Here is an 18,742-nt window from a genome sequence, read left to right as displayed (position 1 = left end):
TAAAGCTATCATATCATTAAATGTGTGCTAAATATTTTGAGGGTGATTGTAAAGCATGTGACATAAGACAATCCTCCCAGAGTTTGTTTTCTAATTAATTAGGCAAGATTGATACCTGCACATTCATTTATGAAGCAGATATCACCATGTTCTGCATGGTAGGGATTCAGCAATAAATAAAACAGACTAAATAGATGATGGTGCTTTCATTCTAAGGACTGGGGAGGATAAACAATAAAATAATATATTTAATACCAGATGCAAATAAGAGTTACAGGGAAAACTAACCTATGAAGGGTGCTAGAGAAAGCAGTGCTAAAGATGTTCCAGTTTTAGATAGGGTAAACAGTGAATTACATTTGAACAAAGATCTGAAGGAGGTGAGGAAACCAACAGCAAGTAAGAGATTCCAGGTGGAGTAGAAAATAACAAACACAAAAGCCCAAGAGCTAAAATTTGTCTGGTAAATTCCAGAAAAACCAGAAAGGTCAATATAGAGAGAAATAAATGAGTAAAGGGAATCTGAAATGGGCTATGAGTCCTTGAGTATGCACACAGGCAAGATCTTCTCATAATCGATTGGTACCTAACAAACTGCTTCTTCAATGCTTAGCAGCTTAAAACCACAGCAATCATTTATTTTGCTCACAGGCCTGAAATTTTGAGCAAGACCCAGAAAGCATCACTCACGTCTGCTTCTACAACATAGCTGTGGTGGTTCAACTGGGCTAGAGGACCCATTTCCAAATGCGGCCTGCCTGCTTGGATCAGAGAGTATTGGCTGGGTCCTTGGTTCCTCTCCACATGGGCTTCTCCACAGGGTTGTCTGAGTTTTCTCAGAGCATGTAGCCAGCTTCCAAGAGCAAGTATCCCAAGAGTGTTAGGTAAACGCTGCAAGGTTTCCTGTAAGTTAGACTCGGAAGGCTAATGATGGCATTTCTATTGGTCAGGCACACCACTGAGAACAGCCCTTATTCTTTCAGACAAAGGGAATTAGACTCCACTCTATTGGGAAAAATACCTGGACCTCTGTAACATACCACACAAAGACTTGGTGAAGGGTTGGATTTAATCAATTTTGAAAATTTTGGGATTTAGTAGAGTAAGGTAGTTGTTTAGAACAGTGGAAAGTTACTGAATTGTCTTGATTTACAGGTTGATACAATAATATTTGTGTTTAGTCAATGTGTATGGAGAAATAAATAAAGGAAAAAGAGACAAAATCATGGGCATAGCAATAGTTCAAAGTAGATGAGAAATTTTAGCAAAAAAAAAAAAAGTACCTGTGTAAGGATCAATTACATTTTACTTAATTGTATCTTAGTGTGGGATATCCACCCACAAAGTTTATAAAATTGAAATTGGCCATTCCTCTAGAATTTTGTCACTACATGTTTGACACTGAGTCACCAAGGTGTCTAGTGGCAATAAAATTAGCCATAGTTCTAGTTCTAAAATATTATGTACTGAAAGAGAACGCCCTCACAGACAAAGGTGTGAACAAAAATGTGGACATGGCATGATTTTAGAGTTTCCATGCATGTTTCTCTATAACAGGACAAAGGTATGTGTCAGGACAAAAGCAAATTTATTAACCACTATAGGAAAAAAGAGAACGCAACTTACTCATAATAGGCTGAGAGTATTTGATGTTGGGGATGAATAAAAATAGCATTTAACATTTTTGGAGTGATTGCATGTGCCAAGAACAACTTTATATCTTTTATATAGATATTGTTGTTTAATTCTCCCAGCCACCCTAAGCAGTAGGAGCTTTATCTTTTTTAAATATGAATAACCAAGGCTCAGAAATGTTCACCTGTTTTCTCAGAGTCGTATAGTTAGTCTAATTTACATTGAAACTCTAGTTACAAGATGACGCACATGACTATAGCCATAGACGCTCACTCACAAAGATGTGTTTACTGCACAACTACTTTGTTCCAGTCCTGGCAATAGGAACGGAATCACAACTTACAAGTAGACAAATGCCTATTCTCACAAATCTTGCCATTTAATTCATCATCTTGACTATTGTAGATTTCAGTTATTTACCTTCAGTTGTTTTTGCTGTAAAGCCATGGATTGTAATGCCATGTAACAACGTGATTTTAATTTAAGAAGCATGTATTAGCGTCTTAATGTTACTATATATATTCTGTTTTATAATGCATTTGACTGAGGAAGGTTGTGGTGTTTTGTCTCATTTTTTAGCCAGCATAAATATACATGCCTTACTTTTCCAGACTCCAGAGCAACATCAAATTAATTTAAAGTGTGTTTCATTTGTTTACTTTCTCTGAGACTCTCTTCTTGCTGTTAATAATAATAATTACTCTTTCTTAGCTCTATGATCAGCTAGTAAATTTCACCAGTTGATCAAACTGGGAAAATGGGATGGAATAGAAATCTTAGTTACATTTATACTACTTAAAGTCCTACCATAAAACAGTGTTCCTTTCAGCTCCTTTAGTTTATACCATGTGGGAAATTATGTCCTCCATGCACCATTTCTGTATAATGTCCTTGAAAAAACAAAAAGCCTGCAGCCCCAGTAGCCTTATCTTGTGTGCTGCTTTGTTAACAGAGGCTTTCAATATATTTCCAGTATTTTAAACATTTAAAACATTCCAGTACAAACAAAAAGTTCATGGAATATAGTTTTGCATTAGAGGAGCATGGTCTACAAAACCTTCAATACTGAATATAAAATACTGCAAATTCTGAGAAAACAGTGGGAAACAGGGAGGGAACTGATATATTAATTTTAGACTGGTACTGAAATAGATCTTTCCTCTGATATAAAAAACTAAAATGCATTTTTACGTAGATGTGATAATGAAAAAATTATGTTGCTGGTGATTGTAGGCACAATGTACAGGGTTAAGCTAGCTTTGTTGTAAAACTCAGTGCACGTCATGTGCCCTTTGCAGGTCTTTGTTGGATATAGTCTTGAAGTGTTTCTTTCCAAGAGTTTTGATGCATCGTGGTGACCCTTCCACTTTCTCCCTACCATTTCCACTTGATATAGATGTGTGGTTTGTCTAAAGGTGTTATCCATGACTATTCAACAGCAAAAACAACTATTTTCTATGGGGTAACATAAGACTTCAAATCTTTTATTCATTTGAGATCAATTTATGGAGCAACAACTAAGTATCAGTTACTGTTTTACACCCTCACAGTATATTAGTGAACAAAACAGACATAGTCCCTGTCCTCCTGGAATTTACACTCTAGTGAGAAAAACAGAGAAAAAAATCAACAGATTAATACAAAGTATATGACATAGTGTGACATGTTACAGAGTGCTGTAAAATAAAAGGAAATTAAAGGGGCAGAGAATGAGAAAGAGACTCAAATGCAGTGTGTCATATATGCATGGGGCAGGCAGATTTTTCAGGCAAAGGAAAGGAATATGGTCAGATTCTGTCCTTTCTAATGATAACAGTAATATTTACTCACTTTTTCATGTCATGAGCATGAGAAATATTATATTCTCACCATATGAATTCTTATGACTTAGAGTGAAAAAACTTTGATGAAAAAGTTCTGTTTCTGGTGTATTTGGCAGTAGAGATAGTGTTAGAGATACTGTTTTCTGCAGCCAGAAGGCCCCAGTTTGAATCCTGTTTTGGACACTAGCTGTATTTGGCCTTTCATTAAGTCACTTACTAGACTGTGACCCTTTCCCCTGATGTGTGAAATGTTCAAACCAGACCCACCTCAGAGGACTGTCAGGAGGATTAATGAGATAAAACATGCAAAATGAATAGAACTTTCCTTGATATGCTACAAACTGTTTGCCATTTTTATAATTCCTCCTACTTTGTAACCCTGATTCAGAAATAGGATACCAAAACATGGGCATGGCAATTACATACTGGAAACACCTTTCAGTTACCCTGTGAATAAAATACTGACAAACAAAATAGAAACAGAGGCATGGATACAAGGGACAGACTGACAGCTGTCAGAGGGGAGTGGCGAGGGGGGACTGGATGAAAGAAGGTGAAGAGATTAGCCAAATAACATGTATGCATAACCCATAGACACAAACAACAATGTGGTGGCGCCTCAGGGAAGGGTGGGGGGCTGAGGGTGGGAGGGAGGTGAGCAAAGGAGTGGGGGGAATGGGGACATCTGTAATAATGTAAATAATAGAATAAAGAAAAATAATAATAAGGGAGATGGAAATAAATGGGTATGCAAAGCTAAAAAGAAGAGTCTAGACTTCTGAAGTAAAATTATGTACTAAAATGTGGTTTCCAAGTTTCATCTGTGTAGCATTTTGTCTGGATTCAAAAAGGAAACATTGTATTTGAAAATGCATCATGTTTGAAATGGTCTGCTAATATCTTTACTGCAGGTTAATTAGGGAATCATCCAAAACAATTGAATTTAATAGGGAGTAAATTCATCTTTTTAAATGTTTTTATTTCTTTAAATGTATCATTGGGTTATAATTTTTCTAAGTCATTCTTTAAATAATACAAAAGTGCACTGAGCAGCTCTGCTTTGGAGAACTTTCATGCAGCTCATGTACAAATTCCACATTCACTGCAGCAGATTAATAGGATCTGTTACATATATAACAAGATCATGTTGCATATATCATAGGACCAGTGGTCAACACATACATGGACCTGTTTCTTGTAACCACTGGTGAAATTAGGACAGACCGGAGATGAATTTTTAACACTCATTGCATCATATACTAGACCAGACCAATACATTTGACAAAATATCATAGTTAGGGCAATTCTTAGAGTCATTTATATAGATCCAGCTGATTGGCCATTGGCTTGAAATAGTTAATAGTACACCAAAAAGATGAGTCAGTGGCTGGTCTTGGCTAACTGTTTTTCTTTTTTAATGGCATACTATTTATTTATTCTGCTTATTTGAAAATTTGCTCCATTTACTCAACACTGTTACTGATCCAAAGACCACATAACAGGAGTGTGCTCAATGTAGAAAATGCTTATATTTACTCAATGCCATATTAGCAGTTTTTAAAGGAGTGCATTTTTGACCCGTTAAGCCAAGTTGGCTCATCTATCCCATAAATTCTCTTTAATTCACAGATTAAAGTTCCTGGAAATCATCACAAATCCTTGAGAACCATTACAGCCTTTTCTGCCAATTGAGAAGCAAAGTTCATACAGTGAAATGATTTCAAAGAATAAAGTTACAGATATGCAAGTAAACATTGGGGAAAAAAAGTACCACTTCATCCATGATTACATTCAAACAAATTACACTGAGGTGAATTCATAGCTAAACTCAGGGTTCATTTTTATTATTGTTTACACTATTACAGTTGTTTCAATTCCCCCCCTTCTCCACCCTCCCCCCCAGCTGCTCCCTACCGACTTCCATAGTCGTTCCCCACACCATCGTCCATGTCCATAGGTCCTTCATGTATGTTCTTTGACTCACCCCTTCACCTTCTTTAAAACAGTCCCCATCTTGCTCCTCCCCTCTTACAGCTGTCAATTCGTTCCATGATTCTATGCCTCTGGTTCTACTTTGCTCATCAGTTTATTTTGTTTATTAGATTCCTCTTATAAGTGAAATCAGATGGTATTTTTCTTTCACTGCCTGGCTTATTTCACTTAGTATAATATTCTCCAGTTCCATCCATGCTGTCCCAAAAGGTAGGCACTCCTTCTTTCTTTCCGCTGTGTAGTGTTCCATTGTGTAAAAATGTACCACAGTTTTTTAATCCACTCATCTACTGATGGGCACTTGAAACTCTTTGTGGTTTCACAAAGAGCTTTTTAAATTGGTAAAATATTGTTCAGAATTAAAAATGTATTTTTTTTTCTGGTCATTTGAAGCCGATGGAAGTGCTCTGAAAATTTATTTTGAAATTTTACCAGGGTATGTGTGTATTGTAACAAATCATTTCACGCAGAGGGGTTTCTAACGAAAAGCATCCTCCCAACACGTCTTTTCTTATTTCCATCTTCAGTTTCCAAGGACAATTTTCTGTCTTCATTCTTCTGTAGGCTGTCTGTGTGTTTATTTCTCCATTTCTGACTTTTCCAACTTGAGACTATATCTGTTCACTCCCTAAGACTGACTGGATCTATCCCACTCTGTTGCATCTCGCTTCCCTCGTCCTCCTCCTGGTGAGCCATCAACTGCAGGCAGCACTTTAAACCACCCTTATCTCACTGCACTCTTCTCTTTCTCTCCTTCATTCTTCTGATTCGCTTTAGCTAATTATCAAGCTGGTTAACACAATTCTCTTTACACACCAGACATTCTTGATTGTTTTGTTCCCAGATTGATTTTTTAAAGTTGGAAACCAGTTTACAGTGTTTGCATTATTATGACCATGTATGACCACTGCTTGTTGCGAGAACAAATAGGATTAAATTTCCTTCCCTAAATGTCAAAAGCCTCAATGCCCGGGAGACTTAAATAAAAAAAAAAAAATTCTGGTATCAAGGTCACTTGGATTCTTATTTCCTGTATACCATCCAAGTGCTTAGAATCATGATGTATTATATTTGAGCTTCTAGTTAGACCATACTATTTTGCCATCTTTTCATTTTCTTGAAAACATTAATGCCACTCTCTCCATGTGTTTATCAAAATCTCAGACTTTTCATTCTTTCACACATGCTGTTTTTTGTGACTCCTCCAACCTTTTTTCCTGAAAGCCCTTTTCCTGAGGCTTTTTACCTGTGTGTTCTATTTTGGATCTCCTAATTTTTAGACCTAATACACAGCCATTGGCCCAAACTTGCATTAAGGACTTTCTGGGCTGTGACCACTCTTCCCACATCCAGTATCTTTCTCTTCTTATTTTTCAGAAATTAACTTTTTTCTTCTGGAACACATATATAAATAACTGTCTAGAAAATGATATGTGAAAGGTAAATTTTTGGAGACCCTGTCTGTTTGAAAATGTCTTTATTTGGCCCTCACATTTGAGTAGGTTTATCATGACCTAGAATTAGAAATCAACAATGTTTTTCCTGTAATGCTTTATTCTTGTATAATCTAGTATAGCTGAGGAGAATAACAATGCCAGTTTCAGTATTTTAAAGGGTTTTATTTATTTATTTTAGAGAGAGGGAAAGAGAGGGAGAAAGAGAGGGAAAGAGACATTGATCGTTGTCTCTTGCACACCCCCAAATGGGGACCTGGCCAGGAATCAAACTGGCAGCCTTTCAGTTTGCTGGCTGGTGCTCAGTCCACTGAGCCACAACCAGTCAGGACTAGTTTCAGTTTTAATAAACTGTTTTGTTTCTTTGGAAATTTGCAGTATCCTTATCTTTGACATTCTTAAATTTTCATAAGAATAGTTTAAAAATATATTTAATTGGGTATTGGGCATTTGTTAAATCATTAAACCTAAAGACTTCTGATTTAAGCCTGTAAATTTTCTCCTATTATTCTTCTTTTAATCAGGTAATTTCTCCCCAAATTTCTTCTCAATTTTCTTTTCCTAAAACTTTTTTTTAAGTAGGACTTTAATTCTCAGTGAAAACTTTTTTTTCTCTCGCACACTTTTTGTTAATTTTTCTTTGCTACATATTCAGACAGACCTCCTCCGCCTCCTCCTCCTGTTTCTCTCCCTTTTTTTTGTTTCAAAAATTTAATTGCTAATCACCTATTGCATTTATCTTATTCAAATATATTTTTCTGTTTTATAAAGCATCTTGTTTTTATTATACTGATATACATTTACCTCCAAGTTCCCCATTTATACGAGAGGTTTGCATTGTTTGTTTTTCTTATTTATTTATTAAATTACTTATTATCTTTCCTCCATAATTAATTATCTGGGTTTTCGGGGGGGGGTATTTCTCTTTAATGCTGTTGGTTCTTCACATATCTAATTATCTATCTTACATGTTCATAATTAAGAACAAAGAGTGGTTAGCAGATATGGGTTTCTTTGACAAATTTGCAAACATGCGCAGACTGCTACTTATGCCCCTCCCTTGAATAGGGTTATAGGACTTGAGCACATGAGTAAGACAGGTCAACTGGCAGGGTTGATCATAGTTTTACTAGGGAAATTCCTGGTTGTGTGGCCACTTGTCGCACATCAGAATGGTCAGTTTTACTTAGGGTTTCAACATCTACACTAGTATTCTGTTTCTTTCCAAGATAGCTCAGCTAATTTATTTAGTAAAAATATTACTCTGCTGTTTATTCCCTCCCAAGGGCAAATGCTGCGCTTCCAGATTCTTTGTGTTGGGTGATGGTGCAACTTGGCACCAACATCCCAAATATTAACACTTAAGTAATCATTTTGCCCTGGCCCTACTTCTAACTTTCTATCTCCATGTAATCCCCTCCTCTGAGCCCAAAGCTACTTCTGTAGTTTGATGGGAAGATAGGCTCTCATCTCCTAGAGCAGCCTTTTCACAGCAAACTCTACTTGTTGGTTTAGACACTTCCATTTACATTCATTTTTGCAAAACCTTGTTGAAATATCTATGATGACATTGATAATAGCGTGTCCTCTTTCATTCTTTGTGTTTATTCATTTTATATGCATTGTATTTTTTTTCATGTGGGTGTCAGAGATTAATCTATTTTCTTAGTATATCATCTTGAATTGAAAGTCAAGAATAGATATGTAAATGCTCAATTTTCTAACAGCTCATTTTGAAATAAATATTAATAATATGCACATTTAAAATTACGACAATGAAACATTTGTTTCTTTTTTCTAAGAAAAGCAAAACAAGTTATCATAAAGCTCTTGGAAAAAAAGTGATACATTTAAAGAGAAAGCCAACAAATAGAAATTATCCTTTAAGGTCTCCTTTTCATTTCAATCATAAGACCTGCCCATAATCAATGAATGAATGTGGTATTTGAAGTTGAAAAGCTGAGTCATGTGTGGGCCTTAGAAATTTCCAGATCATAAAGATGAACTAAATGACTGCGTTTGAGTGTTTTCTTTCTCTTCGGGAAACTAAAAATACTGCCCCGGTTTCATTGCAGAGATGTAGCCAGCATTATGGGATTTCTGAATAAGGATATTTTAGTGTTTTATAGGAAGGTTTTTATCTTCCTCATCAGTATATGGCTTGTTACTTATCAGTTCTGTCATCCCAGGATCTTCTTTCTCCAGAATTTATAATATGAGAGCTCTTACTCCTAAAGGGGTATGAAAAGTGCAGCTTGATGAGCTGCTTCTGTGCCACATATTAATCGGTTTCTGATTTTTCCTTGTGGTAAAAAGGACTGTTAACTGTTTATGGTGAACTCATTTCGTACCCAGGTATTAATCTAATTATTTCTTTATTGAGATCATGGTTGAATGCAATTCAGAAGTTACTGGTTTGACTTGTTTCTGGTAGTTGAATATATATAAGATCACTTATTATTATAATAAATGTATTTTGAATATCATAATATATTATATTGCATTATTTTATAATTAAGCTGTAAAAACATTCTTACTTTAGTAGTGATGATATGATAAATCACTGCTAAAGGACATGGACTATAATTAAACATACGCATTGTTCTTTCAAAGAACTTACACATATGCCTACATTTTATGTCAATTCCCTAATTTTAACTACTTAAATGTATAAAGGAAGTCATCAGTATCTGTTTCTCAGAAAGATTCAGAACTGCAATAGCATGAAGTAATGGCTACGCAAAGTGACTTCTAAATAAGGGTTATTAAAATGTCAGATGAAAAAAATTTCTATATTTATAAAGGTTTATTTTGTCTGGAAATCATACTTGTAAACAATTTGCATTATCTGGGGAGTCAGCAATTTGAAGTTTTATTTTGTAGATGTACATTGGGGATGAAAATGTGGAACTATACATTCATTGTGTATGCTGTAATATAAGCTAGAGGGAAAACTTGTGACCCAAAATTGAGTGTATATATTTAGTTATTGTGTGTGTGTGTGTGTGTATATATATATATATATATATAGTTATTATCCTGCTCTGTAGCAATAATTTAACATTTCACCAGTTTTTCCAATTGCATTTTAGTTCTTAGAATTTATGTCAAAAGTCAAAGGTCATGATTTTTAGCTATTAATCTTTTCTCTTCTGGAAAAACAATCAAACTGTGTTTCGCTAGAAAAGATGCTTCAAGCTGGTTACTGTACTGTACTAAAGTTTAGAATGTTGCAGTTTATATAACCAATCTCTCTTATTTAAGTTTCAATGACAGATATTTTTATTTTGTTTATCACCAAATAATGCAGGCATGTCATGATGCAACCCAAACATTCTGTGTGGTCATTGGATGGGACATTTGCTAAGTTGATTTTAGTCTAAGTGTCTTAAAAGTTACTAAACATATTTGATTGTTATAAAGTCTCTTAAAACATTAAAATCGTCTTGTTATATGCAGCTATAGAGAAAAATAAATGTTTTGTTTACATAAGGATGAGAGTAAGTCACTTTGTCTTCTTGATTATTAGATGTCTGGTTAATCAGAAAAGCTATGTTATTACAGTATTTTTGTAGACAGCAGTTTAGGAGAAAAGCTGCAAATGGTGTCATGGTAAAATGTGTTACTGGAAATCGAAATTCCAGTTTTAAAATTACACAAGCATTTTTATGTGTTTATCATATTAAAATAATTAAATTTCTCCTGCAGATCAAAATGTAAACTTTTAGCAAAAGTATACTCTTGTTATATTTTGGTAACACAAATGTTATTATGAAGCACTATTAGAGTTTTGTGCTTTTCTGGGTAATTATGAGTAAATGATCATATTATAATGAAATCATCCTCAGCTTGTGACTCTCAACTGATTTTTCCATCTGGTGTTTGTCATGTAAAGATGTCCAGTCAGCAGTATTAAGTAGTTTCAAAACTACCAACCAAACTTCTGTATTTAGAGAGAGTCCTTATTCAATATGGCATTTCCAGATTTCTCCCTCTTTTTCTCTCTCTTCTCCCCAACCCTTGCAGGGTATTTCATTCTTAGGAGAGTATAACAAACATTTGGGTTTTTTCATAGTGCAATCATTGTCTATTTCTTATTTATCTTGCATTGAAAATACAAATACCATCTTAAACAGATTTATTCCTTGAGTAATGTTGAGATCTGCAAAAAATAAAGAGATTAAATCATAGGACCTTTCTTTCTTAATGCCGATTTCTAAATTATTGTCTGATGATAAATTTTTGGATAAACATCTCCCTTCTACCACCACCAACAACAACCTTATCCTCTTGAATCAAGCCTCCTATTTATCCTCATGACTAAGTACAGATATCTAGTTAGGCCATGTACCAGAAACTTCCTTTTAATAGAGCCTTCTCCATGTTTGAATTGCCATTTCCTAGTTAAAATATTCACTGTTCCCAGTTTCCAGAATCCTCCAAAATTTAAAAAAAGAAGAAGAAGAAGAAGAAGAAGGAGAAGAAGGAGAAGAAGGAGAAGAAAGAAAGAAAAACTTTATTGAATTAAATGTTCAAAAATGTATTCCTTGCTGGGTGATGACTGCTGCCTAGTTTGCTCTCAGATGTATTTTCCTTCCCCATTTTTGCTCTGTTCTGTTTTGTCCTGAAGCAGGGCCTAACTCCTGAAGGATGGTTTCATAACTGACTTTTGACTGGGTTTTACTAGTGAGAGGCACTGCTGAGAGACTGGAGGGCCGTGGAGGGGAAAGGAGAATGGTTTCACTTGTCTGCCCTTACAATGTCTTCCCCAGCGGTACTGTCTCTTGTGTGGCTCATTTACAAGAGGAGGAGCCCCAGATGGTGTCAGCCTCTTCCACATGAACATGGCCTGTTGCTTCGGTAAACTTCCTGGGCCTTTGCTCCTTTAGTGTAGAAGAGGGAGACACTATCTGTTAATGCTAATGTGTAGTTCACTACCTTATTCTAGCATTGGCTTGTTCCTCCCCTGCACAGCCTTTGGGCCAGAGCCAGCCCCCACCATATGGCTTAGCCTTTGGGGCAAGACACCATTGCACTGTGACTCTGAGATAGGGAGGGTGGGGAGATTTTGTGATAGGTGGTTTGATCCAGATTCCTTATGGAAGAGTCTGGGTGCACCCAGAGCACACAGATGTGTGTCTCCCATAGAACTCAGAGAGCCTGTGGAGATGGGGCTTCCTGTGGGAAGTGTGGTGTTGGCTCCAGTGCCTGGGATCTGATTCCAATGTAGGCATGCCAGGGGTCTGGGGACCTGCAAACGTCCCCTGGGGCCTGGGGCCCACTGTGGTTCTTTGCTTTGTGCAGGGAAAAATTCAAATATCAACCAGCATAGACTTTAAAGTAAAAGTGAGTTTTTTATTGAAGCAGTGAGGCAGAGAATGGGCAACTCCATGGGCAGAGCAGCCCCTCTTTAGTGGAATTTGCTTCCTTTACTGAGATTCCTTTAATCAAGGCATAGGATATTCAGTTGGGGGGAGGAATATTGAGGATCTTTCCAGGAATGGGGTGGAAATTTCTCAGGGGAGCTCCATTGGACATTTTGTGTCTTCCTATGGTCTTTCAGTTCCCAATCATGGTGGAGTGTGTCACTTAGCATGCTACTGTGGTACAATGAGTGTATAATGAACCTAGGGCTTACCTCTAGGTGAAATTAGTTGTCATGCTGGATCAAACTGGTCTCTGGCAGTTTTAGGGCATAAATCTGGTGGCAGTATGTCTTTCTTCTACTTGACCTCTCCTGTAGCTTTTATTGATTTCAGTTGTTCTGCCACATATGCTATCTCTGTTCTGTTGTTTGTGATTCTTAACACTCAAGGCATCCTAGCCCATCCTCTCCTTGATCCTCCATTGAGATCCGAAATTGCATACTGCACGCTGTTTGTCTTCTTGGTGTTAAAAAGAAAACTATATGCCCGAATTGGAGTTACTTGTGCTAAAACCCATCCACCAAACTTAGACTTAATACCTGACCTAACTTTAGTTTCAACCTACTCCAGAAATGTAATCTTTGTCGTCAGTCTGGTGTTTTCTGGTCAGTGCCAATGAAGTAATCTGTCACGTGGCTCCTACCCACCTTTCCTACAAAGTAAGCTGACACAGTCTATCTGATAACACCCCTGTTTTCCTCTAAGAGAAGGTAACCTTGCCTGAAACAATCCTTTCTTTTATTTTGCTAATAACTTTCTTGACCCGCTCAGTTTCTGCCCATAAAAACCTTTTATATTGTATAGCTTCTCAAAGCACCTCTCTGTTTACTAGATGAGGTGCTCCCAATTCAAAATCTCTCAATGAAGCCAATTATATCTTCAGATTTACTAGTTTGAATATTTGTTCTTTAACACTAGAAAAACCTACACTCCACCCACCTGGACCAGGCCCTTTTCCAGCCCTCTGCCATTCCTCATAAAGAAAACATTTTTTACATATTTATTAACCATTGAGAGAAACTGGTTCCTCAAAATCAATTTATTTTAAGTTCCCTGCAAAACATTAAGCTTACAGAAAATTTCTCATGAACACAAAATCACTATGCTTTTGGCCCAAGATAATCTCTGGGTTGTCTCACTCTACCCTGATTGCCTTGGCAGTCTCTTCCGAATCTTGATGTAACCCACTGCCTGCCTTAAATTCCCTTTTTGGATATTCAGGAACATTTGTCTTCCTCTGGGTGGATCCTAACAAAGTAAAAGTCCACTTATTATATTCCCAGGTGACATCAAAGAAAGGCAGGATAAGATCTACTGTGTGATTCACTTGTTCTATATGCTGCAAGGTTGCATACTTTTCTTTTGGTAGAAGACATGCCAATAGGTAGAATAAATCACTAAAATAAGTACAATGTGTAGTATGTTGGATAGAAATATGTGCAAGAGAGAAAAAGAGAGTGGGGGAAGAGAAGAGGAAATGAGATTATTTCCTCTTCTCTTTTAAAATGATAATGGCATAGTTGGACTAAATAAGACTCTGTCTCATGAATTTATCTCCTTAGCTGTGTCTCTCCAGGGTTAAAGTGGTACGTGGCAAAAAAACAATTCTCAAAAACTATAACTTCAAAATATGAATGTAAAGAAGGGAATGATGTGTATGGACTAGCATAGTTGGCAGTGGTTTTATGAAAGAAACATGATTTCACTTAGTCCTTGAAACCCAGATAGGACTTGGAAAACATTACTTTTGTGTAACTGCTCTTAATTGAATCAATACTCTTCTCTATTTTATATCTTATAGAACTTTGGTAGAGATGACATTAAGGATGGACAGCATATCTCTTCTTATTACAACATCACTTAGAAGTTAGTGAATTATTTACAAGTTAAATATATGCATATGCATGTATGTGTATGCAAAACTAAATAGGAAGTGAAAATTTCCTATTACACATAACTTTTTTAAAAGTCAATTCTGCTATTTTAATTACACTCACTTTCTTTTAAATTTTGCTGTATAGGAAGATATATTTTAGACATCAGTCTGTTATAATCAATGCTGAGGTACTTTCTAATAAGGACTAATAAGGGATAAGGACTATTACAGTTTCTCAAGATATAATCACAAGACAAGAATATCTAAATAATCCTAAAATTTATGTGGAACCACAAAAGACCATGAATAGCCATAGCAATCTTAGGAAAGAAAAAACGAAGTTGGTAGTATCACATGCCTTGATTGCAAACTATATTATAAAGCTTTAGTAATCAAAACACTATGGTACTGGCACAAAAACAGACACATAAAGCAGTGGACCAGAATAGAAAACCCCAAAATAAACCCATGCTTATATGTTCAATTAATCTATGACAAATGAGACAATACACAATGGAGAAATGATAGTCACTTCAATAAATGGTGTTGGAGAAACTGGACAGAAACATGCAAAAAAAAAAAAAAGAAAGAAAAGTGAACCACTTTTTTAAACCACACACAAAAATTAACTCAAAATTGACTTTAGATTTATAAGACCTAAAACTAAAATTTTTCTAGAAGAAAACATAGGCAATAAATCTTATGGTATTAATCTTAGGAAAAAAAAATTGGCTGTTTCCCTGGACGCAACAAAAGGAAAAATAAACAAATGAGACTACATTAAATGAAAAAGCTTTCGCACAGTGAAAGAAGTCACCAACAAAATGAAAAGATAATCTACTGAGTAGAAGATATTTGCAAATAATGTAATTGATATGTGGCCAATATTCAAAACACATGAAAAACTCATGCAATGCAACATTAAAAACAAAACAAAACAAACAAAAACTCTGATAAAAAAAAATTGAACAGAGGACCTGAATAGACATTTCTCCCAAGAAGACAAACAGATGTCCAGAGAAGATATACAAAAAGATGCTCAACATTACTAAGCATTAGTGAAGTGCAAAGCAAAGCCTACCTATGTGAAGTGAAATAATCATTTTTCACTTCATGTAGGGAAAAAAAATCATAGGGAAAAATATCATTTTTTCACGTATATGTGAACAACACATAATATATGTATATAATAAACAACAAACTAACATACAAAACAAACATTTATAGATGCAGAGAGCAAACTGATGGCAGACTGAGGAGAAAAGTAGGAGATGAGTGAAAAAAGTGAAGATGAATTAATGTACAAATTTCCAGTTATAAAATATAACTCATGGGAATGTAATGTACAGTACAGTGAATATAGTCAAAATTGTAATAACTTTGTATAATGACAGATAGTTTACTAGACTTACTGTGGTGATTACATCATAAAGTAAATAAATGTTGAATTTCTATGTTGTATACCTGAAAATAATATAATATCCTATGTCAACTATACTTTAATTAAAAATGCCAAATAAAATAACATCTTTTTTTGCCTTTATGGACTTTCATTTTAGCAGAAGAAGTGGAATCAAAAGCAGGGTAAAATGTAAAACATCTGGCATGTTCAATAGTAATGAGTGATAGAAAAAAGAAATAAAACAGAGAGGGTAGGTGGGAAGTTCTCAGATGAGTGTTCCAATTTTAGAATAATTGCTCAAAGAAGGCTTCACTAAGATGGGAAGTTTTCAATAAAAATGTGAGGGAAGCAAAAGTGATAGTCATGCATGTATCTGAGGGAAGAGCTTTCAGGTGGAAGGAACAGCAATTGCCAAGTCTTGGTGGCAGGAAACACTATCAAAATGACTCAGTGCCTGGGTATGCTACTTTGTTTCCTTTGATATTATAAAACTGATCTATCTAATACAAAGCCAGTATACCAGTGAGATTTCCAAAATCAATCTTTTCTCTAATGTGTTTTTTAATTACCTTGATGTTTTTACAATAATTTATTTTCTAAATAAGTTTTGTCATTTGAGAAATGGTAGGTAAAGTACATAAAAATTTGACATTGACCATTATGCCATTGAACACATATCCTCATGAGAAAAAAAGCAATAATTATACATGAATATACATACAAACATAAGTTATATAAGGGGGAAACCCAAAAACCTGGAATTTACATATTAAAACATTGTGTATTTTTTCTTAAATGTTTAAACTTCAGTCACCTTTAAATTACTCTCCATTTGATACAAAACACCTACTGAGGCATTTTTTTTACATGGCTCAAAACAGCTTTTGAACTCATCCATTCAATACCTTTTAGCGCTTCTGCCTTTTTTTGTTTTACCTCTTCCACATTGGCAAAATGTTTCCTGTTGAGGATTTTTTCATCGGTTGAAACAAAAAATAGTGTTCAGGGTGGGATCTGGGGATTAGGGAAGGTGGGCATACCAGTAATGCCATTTCTGGTCAAAAACTGCTGAATACTTAGCACAGTGCGGGCCAAGTGCTACAAATCACCCGTCATGGAATGGGCAAATGCATTGAAAGAGCCTTCAAAACAATTCATTGAAGCTGAACGCAGCCTCTTACAACACCACCAACTAGTACACTTATGCAGATGGCTTCCTACGACACTCACGTACTGAGGAAAGCCTGTTTTATGAAGAGCCCGCTCTCCAGCAGGTAATTCTGTTTTTATTGGTGTCCTCCTTCATAAAAAACAAGGCCACATATATATTCATATACAAGTCCCTTAGTTTGATACTTTATTAATATATCTTTCTTATTTATAATATTTTGATTAAAGGTATGATGATCTAGGAGGTGGCATAAGGTCCAATGCTAAAGGAGATGAAAAAATAACATATTCAGTTTTGAATATTAATAGCAAAGTTTCAGATTTATTAGGAGAGTCAAACTGGGAGTTTGTAAATTCCTCAAGGATGAAAATATTGTTGGAGATAATAATTAGGAATCAAGATTAAGATAAAGCTGATAGGACCATATGCTTCCCTTTCAGGGGATGCCCTCTCCAGAGGGCAAGTAAGCCTTGTATGTTGTCTGACTTTCTACCGGGTGCTTATCCCTCCTAATCAATGAGTTAAGAAAAGGAGAATGAAATAAAACCAAATTCCAAAAACAATATGATTATTCAGAGTGAAAGTGAAAATGCCTATATGGAAAATATTCCAAGTCAAGCCCTCAGAACACAATACCTCTGATATTTCCAGAAATGTTATGCATGTTGGCAGTGCAAATATGGGCATGCCCCATATCTCTCAACTAACATACATGAGCTGTTAATGACCAGTAGATTATTGTCCACACCCTTTCAACATAAAGAGTGATTCAAGGGCCTGTCAGTTCCAAATACCTAGCCAATCAGAGAGCTTAAGGATTATCACTGAATGACACAAATTTAAAGACAGCCATCCGATCCACTTTTGGAAGAAAATGCTTCTAAAGAACCTCATAAGTATTCAGGTTTCTTTTGGTTTTCTTTCTGAAACTTAGCAAGTACTTATCAAATAAAATGCTTTTGATTCTGTGCCTATGTGAAAGCATATTTGGTAAAGCTGCAAGAGGTATTTTTATCATAAACTCCTGTTTTCCTCTTCTAAAATCTTTCCTTTTGGGCCCTAGAATTTTCACGTCTGGTTTTATTTTTAATGCAAATTTCCTGGAAACATGTGAAAAAATCCGTAGATCCAATAAATACTTGGGAAATTCGGGGTGAGGACATAGAGATCTGCTTCTGCTGTCTTTATAAAAAATAAATGTGATTTCTGCTCTTATTATTGCTCAAACGTAACATAATAAACCACTTCAAGGTTCCCACCAGATTAGACCTCCAGGGAGAAAAGGATGTAACAGCAACATAATCCAACGATATGAAAGAAGTATTGAGTTAGTTGGCATATGAAAAAGTTTCATATACGAAGCAGGAGGTGATAGTGTCTCAGCATGACAGAATTGAGTCTAAACAGGGAAATCTGTCTTCCATTTTTGTCACCTCAGAACACAAAGCCAAATTGGAGTGACTTCATAGAAGAACAACAAAATGATCGGGGGACCAAGAGATTGATTTATATGGAAAGATTAAAAGAGTACAGAGTAATGTATATTTTGGCTAAGTGATTGCTAAGAGGAGCATGATAACAGTCAGCAAATATGTGAAAGATGTAAATGCCTCAGGAAAGGAAGAATCCTTTGGCAGAATGCAAATGAACTGCACAAAAAAGACCAAGAGAAATGAATTTGAATTAAAAATGAGAAGATAGAGGAAAAATGTTCATTGTGAGAATTAACACGTCCCTAGGAAATCAGTGAGCCTCTTCATTCCTGGCACATTTGAAATATTCTAAAAACAAAACAAAGCAAAACAACAACAAAAACCCACCGGGAGGCTTACTGAAGGAACAACTGCTTGCTGTGTGATGCTACGGAGTCAGCGATCCCTTGAGTCAAGGGAAGAAAGGACGCCAGACATGTGTGTATGTGTGTACTCACAGGTACATGGTGTTGGGAAGAGATAGAGTTTAA

At 35.7% G+C, this 18,742-nt stretch overlaps 1 protein-coding gene across 1 annotated transcript in view; it reads right to left on the bottom strand.

Moving 5' to 3' along the window:
• LOC129061778 (thioredoxin-dependent peroxide reductase, mitochondrial-like) overlaps positions 1 to 5,407 on the bottom strand; it is a 58,427-nt gene extending 53,020 nt beyond the window's left edge. Inside the window, 2 exon segments of the mRNA XM_054562534.1 lie at positions 691 to 853; positions 5,373 to 5,407. Coding sequence (XP_054418509.1) covers positions 691 to 853; positions 5,373 to 5,407 — 198 coding nt within the window.
• Between the last annotated feature and the right edge of the window lie 13,335 nt (positions 5,408 to 18,742).

This window comes from Pteronotus mesoamericanus, unplaced genomic scaffold (genome assembly GCF_021234165.1).
Source record: "Pteronotus mesoamericanus isolate MK-2021 breed Mesoamerican mustached bat unplaced genomic scaffold, CSHL_Meso_final scaffold_651, whole genome shotgun sequence".
NCBI lineage: Eukaryota > Metazoa > Chordata > Mammalia > Chiroptera > Mormoopidae > Pteronotus > Pteronotus mesoamericanus.
This window is presented reverse-complemented; position numbering and strand designations above follow the sequence as displayed.